Source organism: Drosophila rhopaloa, unplaced genomic scaffold, assembly GCF_018152115.1.
Source record: "Drosophila rhopaloa isolate 14029-0021.01 unplaced genomic scaffold, ASM1815211v1 contig_2, whole genome shotgun sequence".
Taxonomy (NCBI): domain Eukaryota; kingdom Metazoa; phylum Arthropoda; class Insecta; order Diptera; family Drosophilidae; genus Drosophila; species Drosophila rhopaloa.
Genome location: NW_025335083.1, coordinates 9,329,102 through 9,350,893, shown reverse-complemented (window position 1 = coordinate 9,350,893; position 21,792 = coordinate 9,329,102). Strand labels below are relative to the sequence as shown.

Genomic DNA, 21,792 nt, shown 5'->3' with positions numbered 1-21,792 from the left:
TCGTGAATAAATCACAACTTTTAGGTAATTGTTATTCCTACGAAATAAGAAAAAAACCTTATAGATACGTACTTTTACAATACATAAATAAAGATTTGTGACAAAATAAAAGCATTTGAGGTCAACTAAAAATTAAGTTTTTTTTAAATTAAAATGTTTATTTTATTTTTTTAATTATAAAAAAATTTAATATTATTCAGGGGTTCGTATGAGAAACTTATTGTTTTTATTTCATTAAAAATTGTTCAGGTCGACATAAACATTCTGGTATTTGCAATGTGTTTCGTGTCACTGCCCCACTGTACTTCAGGGGTGGCTGTCCTCATCCGAACTGATACTGATAGGCGCTGTCGGCCTATTATCATAATGAGTTAGTAAACAGTGTTTAAAAGTAGACAAAACATAAAACCTGCACCAGCCCCTCAATTGATAAGCGACTAATTGTGATTGTCTGATAGATATCTACACATCTATTCAATATTCACTTGGAAACAGTGGTATTATTTGTCGATACTTAATATCAGCCTCGAAACCATTGCCATTGAAAGATACGATTACTGGGTGGAAAAGCAATATCGGAAATGGAAAATTTATTTTATTTCCGGTTTGAAATGTACCAACAAGCACTTCAATTATATTCAACTGCCATTGTAAATGTAATGGTAAAATTTTGTTAAACAAGCACTGCTAAAATACAAATTAATTTCACAAACACTTTTCCATGTCGTATCTTAAAAATAATATATAAAGGCTGTCACAGAACAAGAGCATCCTCTTTTTCTGTTTTGTATGCTGATTGCTATCAAGAAAGTTCATCAGTTGTTTTTTGCTATCTATCAGATACTCAAACAGTTAGGTGACACCTGTCAGCGTCATTTACAAACAAAGATAAAACTATTCCATCCCGCACCCACCTCAAGATCCCCGAATGAAAAACCTAGACATCAAATAAATTAGGGATTTATGGCTCTGGTTTATCTTAGCAAATTATTTTATTAGCTAGGTGGAAAGTTTTGCATCAAAAATGCAGGCTTAATTCGGCATTAACATGAGCTTCATCGCTCTCAGGTTTTTCAGTGGTGACATCTTTCGAAGATGTTCGTGTAAATGACTTCCTTGGAAGATAATCCAGCATATCTTTTAGCCTGTCAATATCATTTTTGATTTGCTCTTGTTTCATTAAGCTACTTTGCTCCAGGTCATCTACTTTGTGTATAAGGTAGTTTATCATTAGTTTAACATAATCCCCAGTTCTGGGCACAATTATTTCAGACTTGCACAGGCAAACCTTTTTGAACTCCTCCATTGTAACGCATTTCGATTCGCTAGCATCTTTATAAAATCGATGGAAGGATCGAACTGCTGCACTTTCAATATTGCGACTCACTGGGGTATATTCAACAGTGGCAAAGAAAATGGACGATTTCGGTTGGGTTATGAATTGAACTTTATAATTGTCAAGTTCCGATCTGAAGTTTGTTTTGATTTGGTAAACTGACTCCACACTTTTTAAAGTAAACTCTTCACAACGGTCCATCAACTGATTATTTCGAAGGTACTGGTTCAGACTTTTAACCAAAAAGGTTCCTAGGCTTAAATTTAGGGGATCCTTTTGGGGAAGTCTTACTGAGTTTGCACACTCGCAGTTATTTTCACTAATTCCTGCTTCTTGACAGGTTCGATTTACTGGCAACTCCTCGAAAAGTGATCGACATGTTGGACAACCCACAGGTTGGGTTCGATTTTGGGTGATCTTTCCTCCCAATTCCAGTATGTTTTGCAGAGTGAGATAAAGGTCAAAGGGCGAGGTCACCCGGTTCTTGTTCTTAGTCAGATTCTGAATAATTCCGGGATATCGTTTACGAATCGAGATGGGCAGCCAGAAAAACAGCATTGGCTTACACACGTGATCACTGAAGAAGATCACTATTGATTCTCTGAACAATCCTAGCTTCTTGAATCGTTTTATATACTCCACAAAGTTGCGTTTGTTTTGTTGAATTTCAGATGTACTAGTCCAGAAGAATCCGAAAAATGGCTGCGAGCTGTGGAGATAACGCTTGAAGAATTGATGGCCATAGTCGAAAACAAAATTGGAACTAAGACCTTGTGGTAAGTTATGTGTTTCATTTTGTAAGGGCACGTTATCTGCGATTGCTTTTAACAAAGGTCCAAGGTAAAAGTCGGCAGGTTGTTTCTGAAATTCGAAGGGAAAGTTATTTGTGAGTTTAATATCCTCTGCAAATGCAGTGAGATAACCTTTGTTTTTAAAACGCTTTAAAATATATCGCGAGGAGTGATTAGAGTTCAAAATTTCTTGGGTACTTTGACCATAACCAAATAGAAATGCAATTAGATTCTGATTTTCGTTTTCTCCGTTTCTGCCGTACTTATTCATTTCATACAATGTTTTCTTAGACCCATGAATTTCTTTAAGTATTGATTGAAAATACTCTTCGGTCATTCCATTGAATCCAAATAATACCACGTTGGGTTGATTCTTTCGCGTTTTCATAAGAATATTTTGATTTTTAGTCTGCATAAAGATGAAGGGTTTCACCTGAAGCAACTTATCCGATTTACTTTTACAGGTGGTAATAATTGCTTCCACGTTATTGGGCACCACATCTCCATCTTTAATTAAAACTTCAACTGCCGGGCTGTTAGACATTGTAATTATTAATATAATTTTTCCCTAAATATTTATATTCATAAACTTACTTGATAATGTTATATAATCCCGAAGAATTTTTGGCTAAGCTTCTATAACTACATTTAAAACTCATATTCCGTGAGTTATTCTCATTTTTAAGTAAACTTTGATTGGCTGCTATTTGGTTTAAAAGTAGCACATATTGTTGATTTATGCTGTCATATTTGTAACTAACAATATCATTTACTTTATTATCTATCGTTTTTTTCAATTTAGTTCTTGCCTTATTATTTTGACCAGGCTTATTTCTCATATTTATTGCCTGCAGCTCAACAATAAAGTATATAATAACTATTAATAGCCAGCCCTTTCTGCACAACTTCATTATTAGCTAAAAACTGAAAATCTAGGGAGTGTTGAACTTTATTTCAGGCTTAACTCGTTTATACCGATATAATTTCAATTTCTTGGTTGATTTCTGGCTTCATGTCTGGATATTCAAACAGACTATCTTCTGTTTTCTTTTTATCATCTGTCTTTTGGAAACTTTTTTTTAACTCCGAGTCTTTTTTAGGTTCCTGGTTGGGAATTTCTGACTCTACCTTCTTTTTTTGGGCCTGCGCTTCCTTGACACTTTCATTCGGTTCATCCATTACTATTCGACTCATGCAAATACAGAACTTCCTGCCCTTTAACCTTCGCATGCAATCGGAATCACTTCGATAGGAGTTCAATCGATTAATGGATTCTACATTTATGTATTCCAGAATTTGGTGCCTGTGATTGTAGCGAGTGGTTGCCGAAAACGTGGAATTATTTGGGATGGCTGTGAAATCCACTCGATAGGTACCTCCACTTGACGGCTTTCTATCCCTTCGTTGTTGCACCATTGTCACGGACTGCAAAGTGAGATTAGAGCAGAGCTCCTGTAAATTGTGATTGTGCAGAAAATTGTTAATACTGCGAATGAGGAGCTTTCCCAATGACATTTGCTTTATCTGCTTGGTTTGCAATAGTTTGTAGCTATCACATGGGCAGTAGGCTTCAGATATTCCGGCATCCGAACAGGTGCGGTTCTCGGGAACTGGGGCAAAAAGAGTCTGACAGGTGGGACAATCAACCAGTTTGTCCACTGCTCTGGGCCAACGTTCTCCCAGTTCCAAAATGTGCTGCAGTGTGAGATGCAGATCGTATGGGGAAGTCAGGCGTTTACTGTTGATCCTCAGGGCCTGAACTATTTCCGGATGTAGGGCTCTGAACCAGGTTGGCAGCCAAATGAATAAAATGGGCATACTTTCCTCAAGGAAGTCCTTACTTTCTCCTTTTCGCAAGGGTCCCTGATCGCTTAAGAGAACCACAATCGACTCGGAAAGAGTACCCATTTTCTTTAATTTCATAAGTTTTTCCAACAGTTCAACTCGCATTTTGTCATTTGCATAGGATTTATCATGACTTATACTCTGGCCAAAGAAAAGACCAAATAATGGTCGAGATGAGTTGGCATGTCGCTTTAAATACTGCTCACAATAGTCGTAGATATACTTGATATTTAACCGCCTGTCAATGCACTCTTGTTTCTTTTTAAGCTCCAAAAATGGTCGTGCATAAAAGTCAGTGGGGTTTTCAAAAAATCCAAGCTTATCCAGACTGAATATTGACAACTTGGACATGCCCTCGCCATAGGCTGTGATATAACCCTTTCTCTTAAAACGCTTCCAAATCAGCGGTATTGACTTCATGCAACCAACTTTACTCGCATCGCACTTGAGATTCATCCAAGTATTAGGACTGTAGCCTGCAAGTAAGGCCATTAAATTGTGCAGTGTATTGTTACCCACTCTGGAATATCCCTTCATCGCAAACCAACCCTGCATCCTCAGATGGTTAAATATTTTAGGCATATTGCGGTGGAAGTTGCTCTGGGAAATTCCATCCAGGCCAATCATTATAACATTGGGTCTGCGATGCCAAGAAATTAGTGGCGAATCAGTTTTTTGAGGTTGCACAAAGGCAAAAGTGTCTGATTGTAGATCCTCTGCCAGCTCATTTCTGCATGTTGCCTTCAGACCTTCGACATTGCGGGGAACAATATAGCCATCCCAAAAAGTGACTTCTCTACCCAAGCTGTTTGTAATTATATTAATTAAATTAGAAAAAAAAACAAAATATAATACTTACAAGACAGGTGAAACGGCAGTGGAATTGTTATGCACTCTTTTGATCTCACGATAGCTGCAATTGTATCCCACCAAGTTGGGGGATTCCTCCTCCATAGTCCTCAAAATCGATTGGGCAACCGAATCGTTGACATGCAATACATATTGCTGAAGTTTTTCGTCAAATCGAGAACTGATCAAAGTATCACCTTTGGAGCAACTACCATCGTTGCCAACCTCTTCAGTTAATTCTTTAATGCGTTGGTCCTGCTTTGGGATGTACGGAATATGACACTCTGATGTTTTGATATAGTGTTCATGTTCGATTTGTGTAGACCGCTTGTTTTGTGAGTTATTATAAACTGGGCGCCTTTTCGCACCCAAAGCCAAATGGCTCCATGTCAGCAAATGAATTAGCAAAAGCAGTATCCTACGTGGTTTCATACCTAATTCTTACTGATCTGCATATAGGGTATTTCTTAGAGTTCATTTAGTTCCGAGTGAAACGACATTTCATGGTAAATTGAGATTTCCGCGGTTCATGCAGCGGCAAATCAAGTGGGACCTGTTAGATATGACATCACAAAGACAGAAATGTCATAATAAGAATAATTTCTGAAGAATCATCTTCCCACGACGCTTTTTGAAGTCACTTGATGGTTAAAAGTCAATCCTCTCACATTGGCATGTCGATACTATTGAAATTGCTGAGTACGTTTAAAAATAAAGTGTTAAGTTCAGTCAATGAAATTTTAAAATAACTAAAACAGATACAAGCTAATAGTATTTTTAACTTAAAGTGTTTTACACGACCCCTTTTCAGTAGTGAAGATAACAATTACCGTGAAATTGAATTTCCTTCGGTAGTTCATCCAGAAGTTAGAAACATAAAACATTTTACTTGTCGGACAGAAATACAATGGTGCGGCTGTTTACGAGCACTTTAAATAGACTTATCGGTTGTTGTTTCGCGATATCTCTTATATGTTTATGGAGTATGCTTCCCTCCAAAAGCAATAAAAAGTTCAGCATTGGTAAACGGGGAGTTCAGAAACGCTTCTACGTAAAATCTGGAAAATGCGAAATACCCTATGTGGATCCATTTAATGCGGAGTTCTTGAAAGTCAACAAACCGACGGTTTTTATACCTTGCACCAATGAAAGTGATCTCATTACGGTGCACTATGATGACCTTTTAAATCAATATGTGCTGCACATTAATGAGGAGGTGGTTCATAAGTTGTCCCAGTCAAAAAGTAATGACTTTGCTTGCTTCTACCAAAAAATTATTTATGGTCAATCACCGGATCGCTACGATAAGTAATTTTGTAATATGCTCAGTGTTGAGTTTAAATAATAAATAAATGTTCTTTTAGCACAGAAAAGGAATCAAAACTAAGCTTACTCAGGACTATCTGGTGCCTTTGGATGTCGAGGGGATGTTGGTGGACTGCAGGACAGCAGACAAGAAGAGAGTCCTGCAAAAGGATGCTTTCATGTTTGTTCAGTACCAAGAAAGTCCCCAGAACTCACAGCCAGATCGAAAGGCCAGTGTGATTATGTACGGCATAGATACTGTTTCACGCACAAATCTACGTCGGATGATGCCCATGATATACGAGTTCCTAAAGTCACCAGGCTGGTACGAAATGATGGGATACAATAAGGTTGGAAATACACTGTTCAATCTATCATTATTATATAGTATTTTAATTACAGGTGTCTGACAATTCCTTTCCCAACATATTTGCCATGCTAACTGGCTATTCTCCAGAAACGGCAGCCACTCAGCTTTGTAATACGGATACAGATGGGTGTTTGGATAAAATACCCTTCATATGGAAAGAGTACAAAACAGAAGGCTATTTGACAGCCTATGCTGAGGATGAGGAATCTGCGAATACCTTTAACTACATGAAACCAGGCTTTGGTGTTAAGCCCACAGACTACTACTTCCGACCCTTTATAAGCGCCCTGGAGAAGGAGACTCCGATTCGGTTTTGCCCGGGTTGTCTCATGAAGTACTGCCTGGGTCGTCGACTGGCCAACAGCTATATCTTCGACTACTGCCGCCAGTTTATGCAGCGTTTTGTGGCAGAGCGTCCTATTTGGGGCATGTTCTGGTCTAACCACTTCAGTCACGACGACTTCTTCATGCTCTCGGCCATGCAGCACAAGATCCTGAAGGATCTGCTGAATTTTGAAGCAGACGGAGCCTTCGAGCATACGATTATGATATTTTTCTCGGACCATGGAGCCCGTTTTGGTCCCCTGATGCATATGGAGGAAGCATTCCTGGAGGAGAGGCTACCCATGATGTTCATTTACTTGCCACCCTGGTTCCGGGAGAAGTATCCACAGTATGCCAAGGCTCTGTCCCAGAATCAGAATCGTCTGAGCTCAAACTTCGACGTGTACAATACCCTAAAGCACATCCTAAAGATTGGAGAAGAAAAAGAGGTCACCAAAAAGTCCTGGTCCTACGACTGCCCCCAGTGTCAGTCGCTCTTCTATCCGCTGCCTGAGGATCGCAGCTGCTCGGAAGCTTCCATAGCGGAGGCGTACTGTACTTGCCACAACTATCAAAAAGTCGGAAGGGATCCATGGACCTGGCGCATGGCCGACCTGGTGGTGGATCGCATAAACCAGTACCTCCGGCTCAACCACATCCAGGATCTGTGCAGCAATCTCACACTGAAGGCAGTTAACATCACCGAACAAAGAATGGACAATGTCGACGGCAAAATGCGACACTATCACACCAAGTTCCAGGTTCATCAGAACATGGCCGAGTTCTTTGCCACCACCCTATACGATAAAGAAACAGAGGAGCTCGAGATAAATGTTGAACTCATCAGCCGGATTAACATGTACGGTTCCGATTCGGAATGCGTTCATAATAAGATACAGAAGTTATATTGCATATGCCTATCAAAACTAAATCCTGGAAACAAAGAGAAATATTGACACACAGACAAACAAATAATTAAGTTTAAATAGTTTCTGAATAACTAAGGATGTAGCGAAGTTATTGTAAACTTACACAGAAATTAACAACATGTTCAATAATAAAGACCAAAATTAATAGATAAAAAATTACCTGATAATTATTACTTAATGATCAGTTGGTCTTAATTCATGTCAATAAATTTCGTACTATTGACAGCTCCAGCTGAAATTTATTAGTACCAGTTTTATTTGGGTATGTAAAAATATATCAAAATTACATAAAAACGGGAACGGAAGCCAAAGTTTTAATACCCTTGCAGATTTTTCAGAAATAATAACAAAGGTTTGCGTTCTCACGAGAAGGGTATGGGAATTACGATTTGGAAAGTTTCAAGAATCTATTCTTAACCCAGGTGTGAAATATATAATATATATATAATATATATCATAAACTATGCCCCCAACCTACATATATTAATCAACTCTTAAGGGATACGATAAAAAACTCATTTTGACGGTTTTAATTAAATTTAAAATGGAATGTTACTTGGGTTTTGAAAAAATCAAATGTTTTTTTTCAACGCACGCACAAAAGTAAGTTACATAAATGTAATTAACGTTGCTATCTTGTGTTCTTCGAAAATTTCTGTGCCATTGGATATTCTTCATTGATTACAGCCGACCCAAAATTAAAAAACATTTCAAGCAACCTGCTCTTTCAAAATTCGTGATAACAGAGTGTGTCTATTGGACGAGGCATTTTCTTCGGAAGTCTGCGATTTTCGTTCAGTTGGGTCGTCAATGTGGTGGAAGGCGGTCACCATGGAGTCGAAATTTCGTGCCAGTCATCCGCTCTACAAGTTCTTAGGCGTTTGCTGTTTTCTTTTGGTTATAGTTTTTCTAATAAATCAAGCAAATGTGTCCTTGGAGTTACGGGAATTACCGCAGTCTACGCGACCGCGAATTTTGGCCAAGCCCCGGCCACAACAATACTATGTGAAAACCCCCAAGTGTCAGATCCCATATGTGAATCCCTTTAACGTCGATGTGATGAAAATATTCGATCCCCAAGAGCTAGTCACCTGCTCGAATGAGACCGATCTCATAGCGACTGAATATAATGAAAAACTCAAAAGACATGTATTGCACATCGACGATGAAGTTGCTTTACAATTGCTCAACTTCACCAACGCAGAATACAACTGCTTTTACCAGGAAATCAAGTACGGGCATCAAGCAGATACCTACGACAAGTAAGAAAAGGTGAATCCCCCAACTGCTGGAAAAGCGTTATTAATATCTAATCATCAATCGCGCAGTCTGACGGCGAAAAAGTACTTCATGGATGGATATTTGGTGCCGCTGCATGTGGAGGGCATGATCGTCGAGTGCCAAAAGGCTGAGGACCCGAAGGTGGTCCTGCAGAAGGACGCCTTCATGTTCGTTCAACATCAGCCGCTGCCCGAGGACCTCAAAAAACCTCAAGGACCCCGAAAGCCAAGTGTCATAATGTACGGCATCGACTCGCTGTCTCGAATAAATCTACGCCGCACAATGCCGAAGGTCTTCAGGTTTCTTCAAGGTGACGGGTGGTACGAGATGCAGGGATACAACAAGGTGATCAAAATACTAATATATATTCTCTATATATATATTATATTAATATCATTGAGGCCACAAAACATCCCTATAAGAAAACACAAGCATATAATTCTTCGTTTCGTTTTGAGAAAAGAAACTGGATGGAGGATCCATTTAATTTATGCAAATTTACCTTAGGGCATTATTTATTTCATAGCAAAGCACTTTTGTGCTTATTATTATTGCGAGAGAGTGAAACGTTTATAACTAAAACCGTTATCTGGATCAGAAATTTATTTTATTTCCAAAATTAATGATAACAACAATTATTCTAGGTTTTCAAATTTACATTTTTATTTAATTAATAAGAGAATACTTTTTTTTATACCCTTGCAGAGGGTATTATAATTTTGGTCAAAAGTGTGCAACGCAGTGAAGGAGACATCTCCGACCCTATAAAGTATATATATTCTTGATCAGGATCACCTCCTGAGTTGATATAGCCATGTCCGTCTGTCCGTCTGTCTGTCCGTCTGTCTGTTTCTACGCGAACTAGTCTCTCAGTTTTAAAGATATCGAATTCAAACTTTGCACACACCCTTCTTTCCTTTGCACGCAGTATATAAGTCGAAACGGCCGGGATCGGCCGACTATATCCTATAGCTGCCATATAACTGATTGATCGGGAATGCCATAACTTTGGTGTTTGTTAAGTTAGGAATTTGGGACTTTCTATGGGTTTTATTTTGGCCCAATCAATCCGACATATCAAATTTTATAAGGATCGGCCGACTATATTCTATAGCTGTCATATAACTGAACGATTGGAAATGCCATAACTTTGGTGTTTTTAAAGTTAGGAAGTTGGGATTTTTTATGAGTATTAAGAATGCATCATATGAATAATTTTGGAGAATATAATTTGCAGAATATTCTGCAAGGGTATTTCAACTTCGGCTCCGCCCGAAGTTAGCTTTCCCTTCTTGTTTTTAATAAATTTCGATTTTTTATCTGGCTACGAAAATGTTACACGTTGCTAGCATTTAGAAAATTAACCTAAAAGTTGAGAATAATTAAATTGTATGACTTTTTGTTGTAATGAGAGAAAACTTTTGGGGGAAGTTTCATTTAGGCAATACTAGACCGACTGTTGTGGGTGTGCTGATCAAGGATTCAGGTTCATGTCTGTTCACTGCGTTGCAAACCTTTGACTAAAATTGTAATACACTCTGCAAGGGTATAAAAACGTTTGTGTTAGACCACTTAGCATACAACATATGTTGTGAAGTAATTAGTTAGACTGAGCAAGAAAAACGAATTAAATGTCTAAAGTAAATTTTATATTCCATGTAACGTACTTTAGAAAACATAATAATTTAAATGAAATTAATCTTTTTCCAGGTGGCGGACAATTCCTTTCCCAATATACTCGCCATTCTGAGTGGATACTCGGAAAGCACGGCCAGGGAACAGGTGTGCGACACTAACAAACTTGGCTGCTTGGATGAAATACCGATGATTTGGAAGTACTTCAAGAATGCCAGCTATTTGACGGGCTATGCGGAGGACGAGAGTAATTCGAATCACTTCAGCTACCTGAAGCCGGGCTTCTCCAAAAAGCCCATGGACTACTACTTCCGGCCAATGCTGCGTGCTCTGGAGTCCGAGATGGATGTGTATCGGTTGCCGGAACACCCCTACATGAGATACTGTCTGGGACGAAGGATGGCGAATCGATACATCTACGACTATGGCCTCCAGTTTGCGCAGCGTTTTGTGCACGAGCGTCCCATTTGGGGCATGTTCTGGTCGAATCACTTCAGTCACGACGATCCCTTCCTGCCCGCGGCCATGCAGGAGAAGATCCTTGGGGATCTGCTCGACTTTCACGCCGATGGGGCTTTCGAGGAAATGATCATGATCTTCTTCGCCGACCACGGCACCAGATTTGGCCAGTTAACATGGCTGGAGGGGGGATTCCAGGAGGAGCGGCTGCCCATGATGTTCATATACCTGCCGCCCTGGTTCCGCGAAGCCTATCCCTCTTATGCGCAGGCACTAGATCTAAATCAGCACAGGCTGAGCTCCAACTTTGATCTGCACAATACCCTGAAGCACATCGTCGAGATCGGAGGCACCCCGGATGGGACGGCATTGCCCAAGTCCTTTGACTGCCCCACCTGCCAGTCGCTTTTCTATCCCCTGCCGGAGGATCGCACCTGCCCACAGGCGGGCATCGAGGAGCACTGGTGCACCTGCGATCCGTACAAGGTGATCAAGGGACAGTCGTGGACACGCCCCATCGCCCTGAGTGTGATCGATCACATGAACGAGTATTTCGTGCAGAAGAATCTCAGCCATCTGTGCAGCAATCTCACGCTGAACTACGTCCATAAGACTGAGATCAAAACGGGTCTGAATGTCCAGTGGGACGAGGAACTGAAGGAGACGGAGACTGCCGTGTATCGTGTCAAGTTCAAAGTCAAACAGAATAGTGCTGATTTTCAGGCCACCGTGGTCTACAACAACGTCACCCAAAACGCCGAGGTGAATGTGGAGAAAATCAGCAGGACTAACTCTTACAAGGAGGACTCAACTTGCATCGAAGACAAGCTTGCCAAGCTGTATTGCATTTGCTTCAGTGACCTCAAGTCGTAACAATTCATTCCGAGAAATTTAGGTTCAAATTAAACTGAAGTCTTTAGAATTTTTTCATTTGACTTGAAATTTCGAGTTATTTTTAAAGAAAAGCTAACCCTTAGTATTAATAGCATATAAAATAAATTTAGAAGTTGTTTACTATACTAAATTGTTTAAGGCAAAAAGCAAAATACAAATGATTAATTATTAACAATTTAAAAAAATACAAATCCGTTTTCGAACTGTAGACTAATAGTTACTTTGTGATGGTATTTCCAATCATTTTAACAGATTGCTAAGATATCAGTATTAAATAGTATAAATATCAATATTTTCGTATGTGAACTAATAAATTCTATGGTATTTGTAAACGTTTTCTAAAAAAGAACGAAAGAACCTATAAAATTAGTTTTTATGATCGGAAATGGGTGTGTATAACTTTTGACTTGGAGGAAACTGTCAATAAATATTGGCAGCTGGGAAGGTATTCATTGCAACAAGTATATACACTTATGGGATAGAAATCATATTAGTAAATAACTTGAAATGGACATTGCGAAATGAATTATCTGTTTTACTTGTAAATATTTTATACTTTTCGTTTCCTAGAGTGCACACACAAATATATATGACATTTTAGAACAAAGTGTGTTTAGCCTTATCAAGTAAAAGTACGTTACAAACTCACATAAAAAATAATTATGTTTAATGCCTGGAAACTATGCATATGCGTGGGAGTCGTGCTTTTCTTTTTTCTACTAGTAAACCATTTGCCGAACGACTCTGGAAAAATAGATAAAACCTGGCAGATCGATATAGAACCCGCCACCCCCTTAAATATCAGTGGATAATAAGCTAACTGCACCAAAAGTTCTTCGGCTTTAAGATGCCAAAGGTTTAAACGTTATAGATACCCTAAGTGAAAACCCCTAAAGATCAAAGCCTGTACAAATGAGCCAAGTTTGGTCAGCGTTATCTACGATCGTAACAAGAAACAGTACAAGCTACTTGAACATGGAAGCATTTTTAAAGAACTGCAAATTATATCGGGTTTTGGATGCAAGTTCATTGTGCAAGTTATCAGTTAACAGATACCAGTTACTTCGTAACCAATTTCAAAATCAATTTGCCTTTAACAGATGGCTCCACTTGCAATTCTATTGGCACTGTAACGATAAAATATGTGGCGACATCTGGCGGTATGGTATGTTTATCTGCCATTGACCTTTGACCATGTTAAACTTAATTTCTTAATAACTTCTGAAGTAATTTTTCGATTTGGAACATTTAAGGTGTCCTGATACATATTGACCGAATAAAGATGTACCGATCAAAAATTTTCCTCTACCACCTTTTTAATGAATTTGAGGGCGGTAGAGTGGGCGTGGCCAACTGCTAATGTTTTAACATTTATGCGATCATTTATAATAGATTGGCTTAATATGTAAATCGGATCGGATGAATTCCTGTTCCCATGACTGTCCCAAACGTCAATCGATCTTCTTTGCAACCACTACTTACAGTAAAGAAACAGAAAAACTTAACTCATTAACCTTGGTAATATGTACGGCCGCGATTCGGAGGGTGTGGACGATAAGGTCTAAAAGATATATTGCTGTCAATCATAGATACGGTCAAAGTTGTAACTTTGAATTTTTTAAGGTGAGTGGATTTAAAATATCAAAGTAAGCTTTCTGCTCACCGAAAATTCGTGATAACAGGCACTGCGCTTGGTATAAAAAACATGTTCGATCGAACTCATCGAGAGTTTATTTATTTTAATAACTTAAACTGTGTTTACTGAATGTACTGCCCTGGTACGAAAGTTTTTCCGATGCCGTAATACCAGATTGCTGGTGCACTTTTATGCCCTTCCTTACTGTTCGCCTTACGAATCTTCTCGGATTACTTACTTCGATGATTTGGGAAAAGAAGTGACAGCTTCTTGTCCTTACCAAAATACCTAATACTGAAAAATTTCGATACCTACGTAATTTTCAATTGGTCGTCAAGTCCCCGTTTTCCTATCTGTCGAATTAACTCAGAAATTGATAAAGAATTGAGTTAGAATTCAAGAACACGAAAAGACGAACAACCATGGCGAGGACTAAACAATTTATAGTTATATTTTTTGTGCTGCTCTTGGTGTTTATATGGTGCAATCATACCAATCCCGGAAGGGGAGAAATCCGCGTTAAGGATTTACTCTCCATCAAACCTAAGTCAAATGTTCAAGGGCCGCAAGAATTAAAGCCACTTTCCAATCCAGAATGGTCAATGTCGCAGATCAGACGATCCAAAGACCGATTTTTGAGGAACGTAGCAGAGTCCAAAAGTCCAGTCATTTGATGCTTAATGATTTGTTTTTTTTATAATCAGTTCAAAGTTCAAAATTTCATCAGCAAAGCATGCAATAAAAGTTATCTCTTTTCATTACACGAATGTGTTAGCCGAATTATCACCAACTGTGTCTGAATTTAATTGCAATAATAGAGAGATTGCGAAGTACATTTAGTGCTAAACGAACAAGAAAAGGATAAATTAAAAACTGCCAATTTAATGACCATATTTGGACTTGTTTGCTTTTATTGAAATCGTTCAAGTTTATGGCTACCCCTTAATTACATTGTTGCCTGCAATGAAGGCACTCTTACGCTAAGTCGGTACTCATCTAATGAAATAAGGTATTGAATTGAATTCTTCTAACTCTTAATCTAGCCGGACTAATTTACGTATTGGTCCCTCGCACCTTCTTCAAAAATTCAACAAACCTGTATTAACAATACGCTTAGTCTAGGTCCATTAGAAAACTATAAAACTTTGAAATACGACTTCACTACAGGATCCTTGGACTCGTCTACATATACGAATCGACCGGATATCGCTCGGCCTCCTCGAGCATGTGCCGGAAATCGACGGGCACGGGTTGGGTGACGGGTCCGGTTCCGGGTCTACCGGGAACATGTCCATTCATCATCTGCCCCGGATGCTTCCCACTGCCCAGGGCACTTCCCCGGTTCTTCAGATGTCCGTTCATCATGCTCACATGGTGACTTATCGTGGGCACGGCACCCGGGACATTGGTCTCCAGATCGTGCAGAATGGCATCCGTTTGCTCGTTCCGCATCATTTCGTTGCCCAGCGGTGCTGTTTCATCCGTATCATCGCCTTTGTTCAACAGCCTCTGGATGTGATTCCGGATGAGGCGCTCGAACTCACGCTGCACCGACGGACTATCCGTGTCGCCATCGACCTGGAAATCAATTCGATATAAATAATATATTTAAGGATTTTTTTAGCCACTTACAATCTGCAGGCGATTGCTGGTGTCCAGGATCTTGAGCATCGGTAGGGTCTGCTCCCGAAAGAGCTCCAAACGACGTCGGAATGAGGATACAGTGTCATCTATGCGTCCTCTGCCCAGCTGAAGTTTCGAGCAGTCGAGCAGGATAATAGGCGGTCGTTGCTTGTACTGAGGAATATGAAGAAATTTAGAGCAGTTTTAGATATATCTTAAAAATTATACAAAAATAACAACAGATAAATTGAGTATAAATATAATTTCATCATCAGTTTTGTCGTATTTATAATAAGGCTAAATTAGGGTTCAAAAAGGAAAACCAAAAGGTATTCCTTAAACAGAAATCCTACCTACTTTCATTTTCCATAAAGACGAAAAAAGGACTTCTTAACAAAAACTTATGACAAGCATAACATATCTCACCTTGTTCTCAAAGTACTTGACATGCTGAAGATTTCTGGGATACCCATCTATGATGATGCCAGTTCGATCTCGTAACTGTCGCAGATTGGTTTCCAGTAGCTGATTTAGCGACTTTTCCGGGGCCATATCCCCAGCGGCCAGAGCTTCCTTGACCGCGAAGCTTTCCGTATTGGCACGTGGTGCAGAGTCCGTGATGTTGCGCAAAAGGCGACCGACACTGCAAATGGAGTCAATTAATTTAAACAAAAGTTATGTTATAAGGATTCTCAATTCAAACCTACCTAATGTGAGCCCAGCCGGGGTTTAGTCCCACGGCCTTGAGGCAGAGTGTGGCCTTGTTGCTGCCCGGACCGCCGATCACCCAAATAATGGGTGGCAGACCCGACTCATCCGGTGCAACTTCCGGTCGCAACTTTGGCTGCTGGGTGACCACCACCCCGCTGTCGTCATCCGCACTGGTGGTGCCCGTTTTAATGGCCTCGGACACGGTCAAGTTCCCATTGGGCCCACCACCATCCATCGGATCGATGGCCAAATCTCTGGCCAGCACGATGCCCGTGGTCGCGACGTCTTCTGCAATTTGAGTCGCTTGTTGGGCTTGACTTGGTGCGGTGTCTACGCTAACTATACTGCCGGGTATATCATGTATCCCTCTGCCCATACCTGTAACTCCATTCATCACGGCCTCTTGGTTCTCGAGGGCGCTGAGTATGTCGAGAACAGCGGTGCGAAAGTCTTTGTACACCTCTGTGGGAGCACGCTCGCCATTTACCTGCAGGAATAATAAAACACGACAATATTAATAAAGTTTAATTAACATTAGACAGACATTTTAAATGGTAATCTAATGCTTGCAGTCCTATCAATAAAAATGTTCCTTTTATCCCTTTATTCCACAGTTATTTTATTAATCTTTCGTAAACATATTTATAGTGGGTAATATTTGTATTTCAGTTAATTTAATGTTTGTAGCCCCATCTTTATAAATCATTATTTTATCTACTAATTCTAAAGCTATTAGGTTGCTTTTGAATATAAATTTATTTAATTGTTTTGAACGAGAGCAGAAATGTAATTAAATCAACATCTAACAATTATTACTAAGTGATTATTATCTTACTAGTAACTTTATTTTTTTAAACATATTGACTTCTAAAAAGCTTTGTTAGATTTAAGACATTTACCATTAGTAGAAAAGCTACACTCAGAACAGAAATATCATATAACTTTGCAGTTCATAAAATGCATTATTTTCCTTGTATTTTATTTTTGGTATTGAATTAATCATAAAGTACTCACGGCCAACAACATGTCGCTCTGATCAAAATAATCGGCGACTGGCATCACATTTTTGAAGAAATTTTCCAATTCCATTTTGGCTAAGGAGAGTACTACATGACCTAATTTGGCCCCATAATCGATTTGCTTCTGTAGAACCGATTGACGCCAGGATATTAGAATCACGCCATTCACGACTTGAATCTGAAAGAGACAAAAAAAAAAGAATAAATTAATCAAAGAAGATTACTTTTTAGTTATGTCCCCAAATTGTTAGGTTCAACCTGCTGTACTCCAAAATTGTCCCACTTATGCAATGATAGGTCTATATACCATTCCCAACGCCATGTGTTCGTGACTGGGCGTCGGGAACTCCCTAAGTACCGCTTGCTCCAAGGCTGTCCAATTATCACCTGCATATGTAATACACGGTGAGTGTGGACCTCACTGTAAATCCGAATAAACACACTGTCGGCGACCCATTTGCCAGTTAATTAGTTCAAATAGTTCAGCAGCAATTTACTGGGCAAATAAAGTGTGCGGCAACAAAACTGGCTTCATAATAAATAAAGGAGCTGGCAAATTAGCCGCTGGGTGGAAAATTACCTTCTCAGAATACTCGACTACGTCGCGCATTGAGCGTGGATATCCCGATATCAGGTATGCTTTGGCAGCTGGAGCCATTTTCATTTCCAACATCAGCACCTCGGTGACTGTTTTCGACGATAGTTGCGAAAAGTCCTGCATGTCTGGAAAATCAAAAAAAAAATCTATATTATTTCGAACTAAAAAAATAAGTGATTGTAACTTTTATTTATAGAGAAAAGATATTTCTATAAAATCCTGACTATAGCTTACCATTGCCCATTGCATATTGCTGCAGCAGATCCATCATATTGATGTGCGTTACTCCGCGTCGCTCCTGCATAAAAGTGTCGCAATGGGTGACCTTGCCACTACCGGGGCCGCCTAAAACAAATATCACTGGCACTTTGGGCGGATCGAATTTGATTTTTCCAGCATTTTGCATATCGATAGCGCCGACATTGGTAGAACCGAATCGTCCCCCCGCCGCAGCGGCCTCCAAATCGCCAGCATTTTGGCCATTTCGATTCCGTGTAAGACTCCAATCGTTGCCTGGTTCGCCGGTATCTTGTGCCGCGCTGGCATCTGAAAAATATTTAATAATTTTACAAAGAGCTATACTTCCTTGCTTAAAATAAGACAAAACATGTTATTTAAGTGGTTTTGTGTAAGTACATAAATTAGTTGGCTGCATTTTGGGAGACCACTCTAATTTATGAGAATTTTAATCGTTATCCCTTATATATCCTTACAATTTCCATATAATACATTGACTATAGGTTCATTAAATTGATGTCTTTAAACTCCCGCGGGACCTCTTAAAAAAGCCTTGAAAAAATATAATATTTATCTATTCCATGCATTCTAGATTAAGATTTCTGTTGTTAATACTACAATAAACAACTATAAAGATTATTTTATTTTAATAATTTAATAGGTATTTGTAATTTGTTTTCGTGTGTGGGATCTGTTTTCCGGATTATGCTCAAGGAAATCTTTAAAAAAGTTTATAATCAAAATTTATTTTTAAAACCCATATACATATATTGAAAATCGATTGACAATTATAAAGAAAAGAAAAGTGCTTTGACATTTAATTTAACATGTAGCTTAAATGTTTTTCATTCGTGCGTGGGAGCAACAGTTGACCCTCGGGTGAAGCGCCGCAATGTTTCAACCGGAAACCGGATGTGTTGGCAACTTAGCGCGAGGAAACCCGGGTCCGGACAAGGGCAGGTCCTAACGTGCCAAGTTGGCATTAGCCAGCCTTCAACGGGGCCGGAAGCAATTTGCCAGGAGTGGGAAATTAGTGGCTTGAGTCCACGCACTCGACAAGGAATGGGAAAAAGGGATCGAAACAAATCACGAAACACATCATTAAAACATGTTTAACAATTATTTAATTGTATAGCAACCGTACCTAGTATAGTATGGCATCACCGCTGAATTCATTCATGGAAAATCAGCTGTGGCTTGGCCATTCTATGGCGATTTTATGGCTTAGATACGGACACCACCCCCTCGGAATTAGCCTCCCGGCAATTTCACGTTTTTCAAGCCGGAAAACCAGTTCGTTCTTGTGACATTTTTATTGATTTTCCTGCAGTTTTATTTAATTGACATGTTTTGTTATTGTTGCTGTCCCTTTCCGACCAGGGGCTTTCCCTATTTTATTTCGAATTCTCTCTTTGTTTTTGTGAGTGACGCGCATTTCAGGATATTGTGTATTAGCTTTGGTGGTCAACGAACATGTCCAAGGACCTGGCAGCCATGGAGGCCAAAGGGTCCAAGTTCCGATACAAATTATAGCGTTGGGCAAGGTCTTGATTTTGATATAACGCTGTGTACATACAAATCATATCCGTGTTGGTATTACAAAACCGTTCTGTCACAGATAATTGTTTTTTTAAATGAATTTCCAAGCCACTGATTGCAGTAATTTCAATTGAAATTGTCCTTTGAATTGTGGACAATTGAATATGTCACCGAGATTTGGAAAGTGGTCGGATTACAATGGCTAAGTTATAAAACCAAAAAATGTAATGGTAATGGTCCTTTAGCATTGAAAGATACATTAATGGTTGACTTTTCTTTGTTTATAGTATTGCTAGTTCAAATTTTGTTTACCATGAAAGTTTGATCCTTTCAATATAACAAATAAAATATAAAAAAATAAAATAATATTGTGTAAGCATACATATATTTAAAAGAGAGAGTTTACTTATTAAAATTATTAAGATTTGATTTATGAATATAAAGAGTGCAACAGTCTCTCATTAATTCTTGATCCCAAAAGTATGCCTCACAATTTTCAGTGGACTTCAACGATGAGTTATTCTTTAATATTTAAACCCTTCTCTGGAACTCCGTCGTTTTCAAATGTTTTTTACAAAGACTAATGAAAACTCGTGTATTGTATTCCCCCTGGCGTGTTCAACGTGGGCGACTCATTAGGGTTCTTTTTATTATCTTTGGCCGTGGAGAGGCAATGCTAATCTTTGATTACAAATCTCCTGCATGTGGCATTACTCACCTGTGTCTAAACAAATACCCATTATCCATTCGGTGGCCAGTATAGCTGAATTTTCGCAATTGTGTTTTCCCTACCGCACACCCGCACAACCACACACTCGAGCACACTCACTCTCTATTCGAAAAATAACTATCCCGGTTAATCGAGTTCTTCAGAAGGAGTTCTGTTGGAAAATAGGTAAAATTCCAGAAAGGCAAATGTTTTGCACTCGGCAACTGCTTCTGTCCATGGCTACCGTTAATGGTATTCGCTCGATGTGTATATTATAAATATGTCTACATTTATTACTGGTATCTCTGGGATACTTGTTCTCGCGTTTTATCGTCGGCAACACGCACAAAAACGAACTACATGACTTTGCCGGTTTTGGTGTTTTGATTCCTGCCTTGGCGGCGTCACAGTCCTGATTTCCGAGGGTTCAACAAACCGAGCACGTACGCCTCGCCGAACGTCCGAAACGAAACTGAGTTTCTAAATTGACAACTGACTCGGTTTTTACCTCTACGAGCCCGGTTCCGAATCCCCTGGTCACTTTTCCAATTAATGAATACTTTATGAGTTCCAGCACTGCAGTTCCAGTGGAGCGTGGGTGGTGGGGATTTCCTTGCCCACTGGAAGTTTCACGCACGACCTTAGAACACTTTGAACACTTCGCCCCCCTCCCCCGCCCCCTCTCTCTCCACACAGAAATATCCAGCTCACATGTCCGTGTCATTCATGGGCCGCCATTTGTTTATGCGCTCCAAACAAAGTGTCCTGTGTCCTGGAGCCAGCGGTGCGTTTCTCATACATCCTTTATGTGTACGACTGAACTGACACATGTGTGGAACGCTTTTTGAAACATTCTCCCGGTTTTGGTTGCCATTACTACTGGCGTGCTGGTGTCCTGCCGTCTATGTTGTTTGTTGTTGTCAGTTGGGCTTCTGTTTTCATAGGTGTAAATAAATCCTCTGACTTGCAGCTGTTGAAGTCAAGAAGCGAAATTTTATGTTGTCCGGGTCATAAAAATAGTAACAGTTGTATAAAAAAATTACAAAAAAAAATTAGACATTTTTATTTATAGAAATTTATTATTGTTACTCCTCGTTTCTTTTTTTCTAAATTATCTTACTGGAGATAAAATGTTTACTCTTAATACCAAGGTTCAAATAGATTAAATTTAATATAATAATTCGGTTTTAAATAAAATTAACAAATGACCTAAATCATTCCAGCATGAAACAGATTCGTTCGCACGTACTTATCTTTATTGTGGAAATAGTTGCTTTTCATTGATAAAAAATGATACACTAGACAAGCTTTACACAATGGGTAGAACTGAAATCAAAATAGTACTCAAATATGACAAATATTTTTGAGGGTTACTTATAGTGCTTGATAGTCCTTAAATATAACAAATATTTTTGAGGGTTACATTCTTGATATATTTTTGTTTTTAAATATACTTTTAGATGTGTTTTATTCTTTATATTGGGACACTAAACAATTTCATAACCACAGAATAGATGTTTTCAGAAAATACAAAAATCGATTAAGCCATCTATTTTTATAATGTGTTATACAGGTTTTGGTAAAAATTCGTTTAATAATTTTAACTAGGAAAGAACTCATGTTTGCATAGTAAAATGTTAGCAAATAAAAAACCAAAAAAAAATATTCAATCATTTAAAAATAATTATTTTGTTAACACAAT

General features: G+C 39.0%; 5 protein-coding genes across 9 annotated transcripts; 2 read left to right on the top strand and 3 right to left on the bottom strand.

Moving 5' to 3' along the window:
- Positions 1-1,018: 1,018 nt before the first annotated feature.
- LOC108040775 lies at positions 1,019-3,038 on the bottom strand. Its single transcript, XM_017118382.2, has 2 exons — positions 2,722-3,038; positions 1,019-2,660 (listed from the first exon to the last, which is right to left on the bottom strand). Exons 1-2 carry the CDS (start codon positions 3,036-3,038, stop codon positions 1,019-1,021), a joined length of 1,959 nt encoding a protein of 652 aa, XP_016973871.1.
- LOC108040777 lies at positions 2,030-7,864 on the top strand. Of its 3 annotated transcripts, none has more exons than XM_017118385.1 (3): positions 2,030-2,112; positions 6,191-6,476; positions 6,529-7,864. In XM_017118385.1, exons 2-3 carry the CDS (start codon positions 6,249-6,251, stop codon positions 7,774-7,776), a joined length of 1,476 nt encoding a protein of 491 aa, XP_016973874.1. In that variant the 5' UTR covers positions 2,030-2,112; positions 6,191-6,248; the 3' UTR covers positions 7,777-7,864. The 3 variants fall into 3 exon arrangements, with proteins under 3 accessions (XP_016973874.1, XP_016973872.1, XP_016973873.1); XM_017118383.1 differs by lacking the exon at positions 2,030-2,112 and adding an exon at positions 5,620-6,129; XM_017118384.1 differs by lacking the exon at positions 2,030-2,112 and adding an exon at positions 6,025-6,129 and having other exon boundaries at positions 6,186-6,476.
- On the bottom strand, positions 3,061-5,291 carry LOC108040774. 2 transcript variants are annotated; one of them, XM_017118381.2, is made up of 3 exons: positions 4,832-5,283; positions 4,521-4,777; positions 3,061-4,448 (listed from the first exon to the last, which is right to left on the bottom strand). In XM_017118381.2, the coding sequence occupies exons 1-3, from the start codon at positions 5,251-5,253 to the stop codon at positions 3,097-3,099; spliced, it is 2,031 nt and encodes a 676-aa protein (XP_016973870.2). In that variant the 5' UTR covers positions 5,254-5,283; the 3' UTR covers positions 3,061-3,096. The 2 variants fall into 2 exon arrangements, with proteins under 2 accessions (XP_016973870.2, XP_016973869.2); XM_017118380.2 differs by having other exon boundaries at positions 3,061-4,777; positions 4,832-5,291.
- A 689-nt stretch (positions 7,865-8,553) lies between the features above and the next one.
- LOC108040749 lies at positions 8,554-12,242 on the top strand. The gene is made up of 3 exons (XM_017118334.2): positions 8,554-9,011; positions 9,078-9,375; positions 10,741-12,242. Exons 1-3 carry the CDS (start codon positions 8,560-8,562, stop codon positions 11,995-11,997), a joined length of 2,007 nt encoding a protein of 668 aa, XP_016973823.1. The 5' UTR covers positions 8,554-8,559; the 3' UTR covers positions 11,998-12,242.
- A 2,310-nt stretch (positions 12,243-14,552) lies between these two features.
- LOC108040751 (adenylate kinase isoenzyme 5) lies at positions 14,553-20,553 on the bottom strand. Of its 2 annotated transcripts, XM_017118338.2 has the most exons (9): positions 20,100-20,553; positions 17,840-18,151; positions 17,588-17,730; positions 17,003-17,185; positions 16,367-16,475; positions 15,985-16,276; positions 15,704-15,920; positions 15,287-15,451; positions 14,553-15,232 (listed from the first exon to the last, which is right to left on the bottom strand). In XM_017118338.2, exons 1-9 carry the CDS (start codon positions 20,119-20,121, stop codon positions 14,837-14,839), a joined length of 1,839 nt encoding a protein of 612 aa, XP_016973827.1. In that variant the 5' UTR covers positions 20,122-20,553; the 3' UTR covers positions 14,553-14,836. The 2 variants fall into 2 exon arrangements, with proteins under 2 accessions (XP_016973827.1, XP_016973826.1); XM_017118337.1 differs by having other exon boundaries at positions 15,985-16,475.
- Between the last annotated feature and the right edge of the window lie 1,239 nt (positions 20,554-21,792).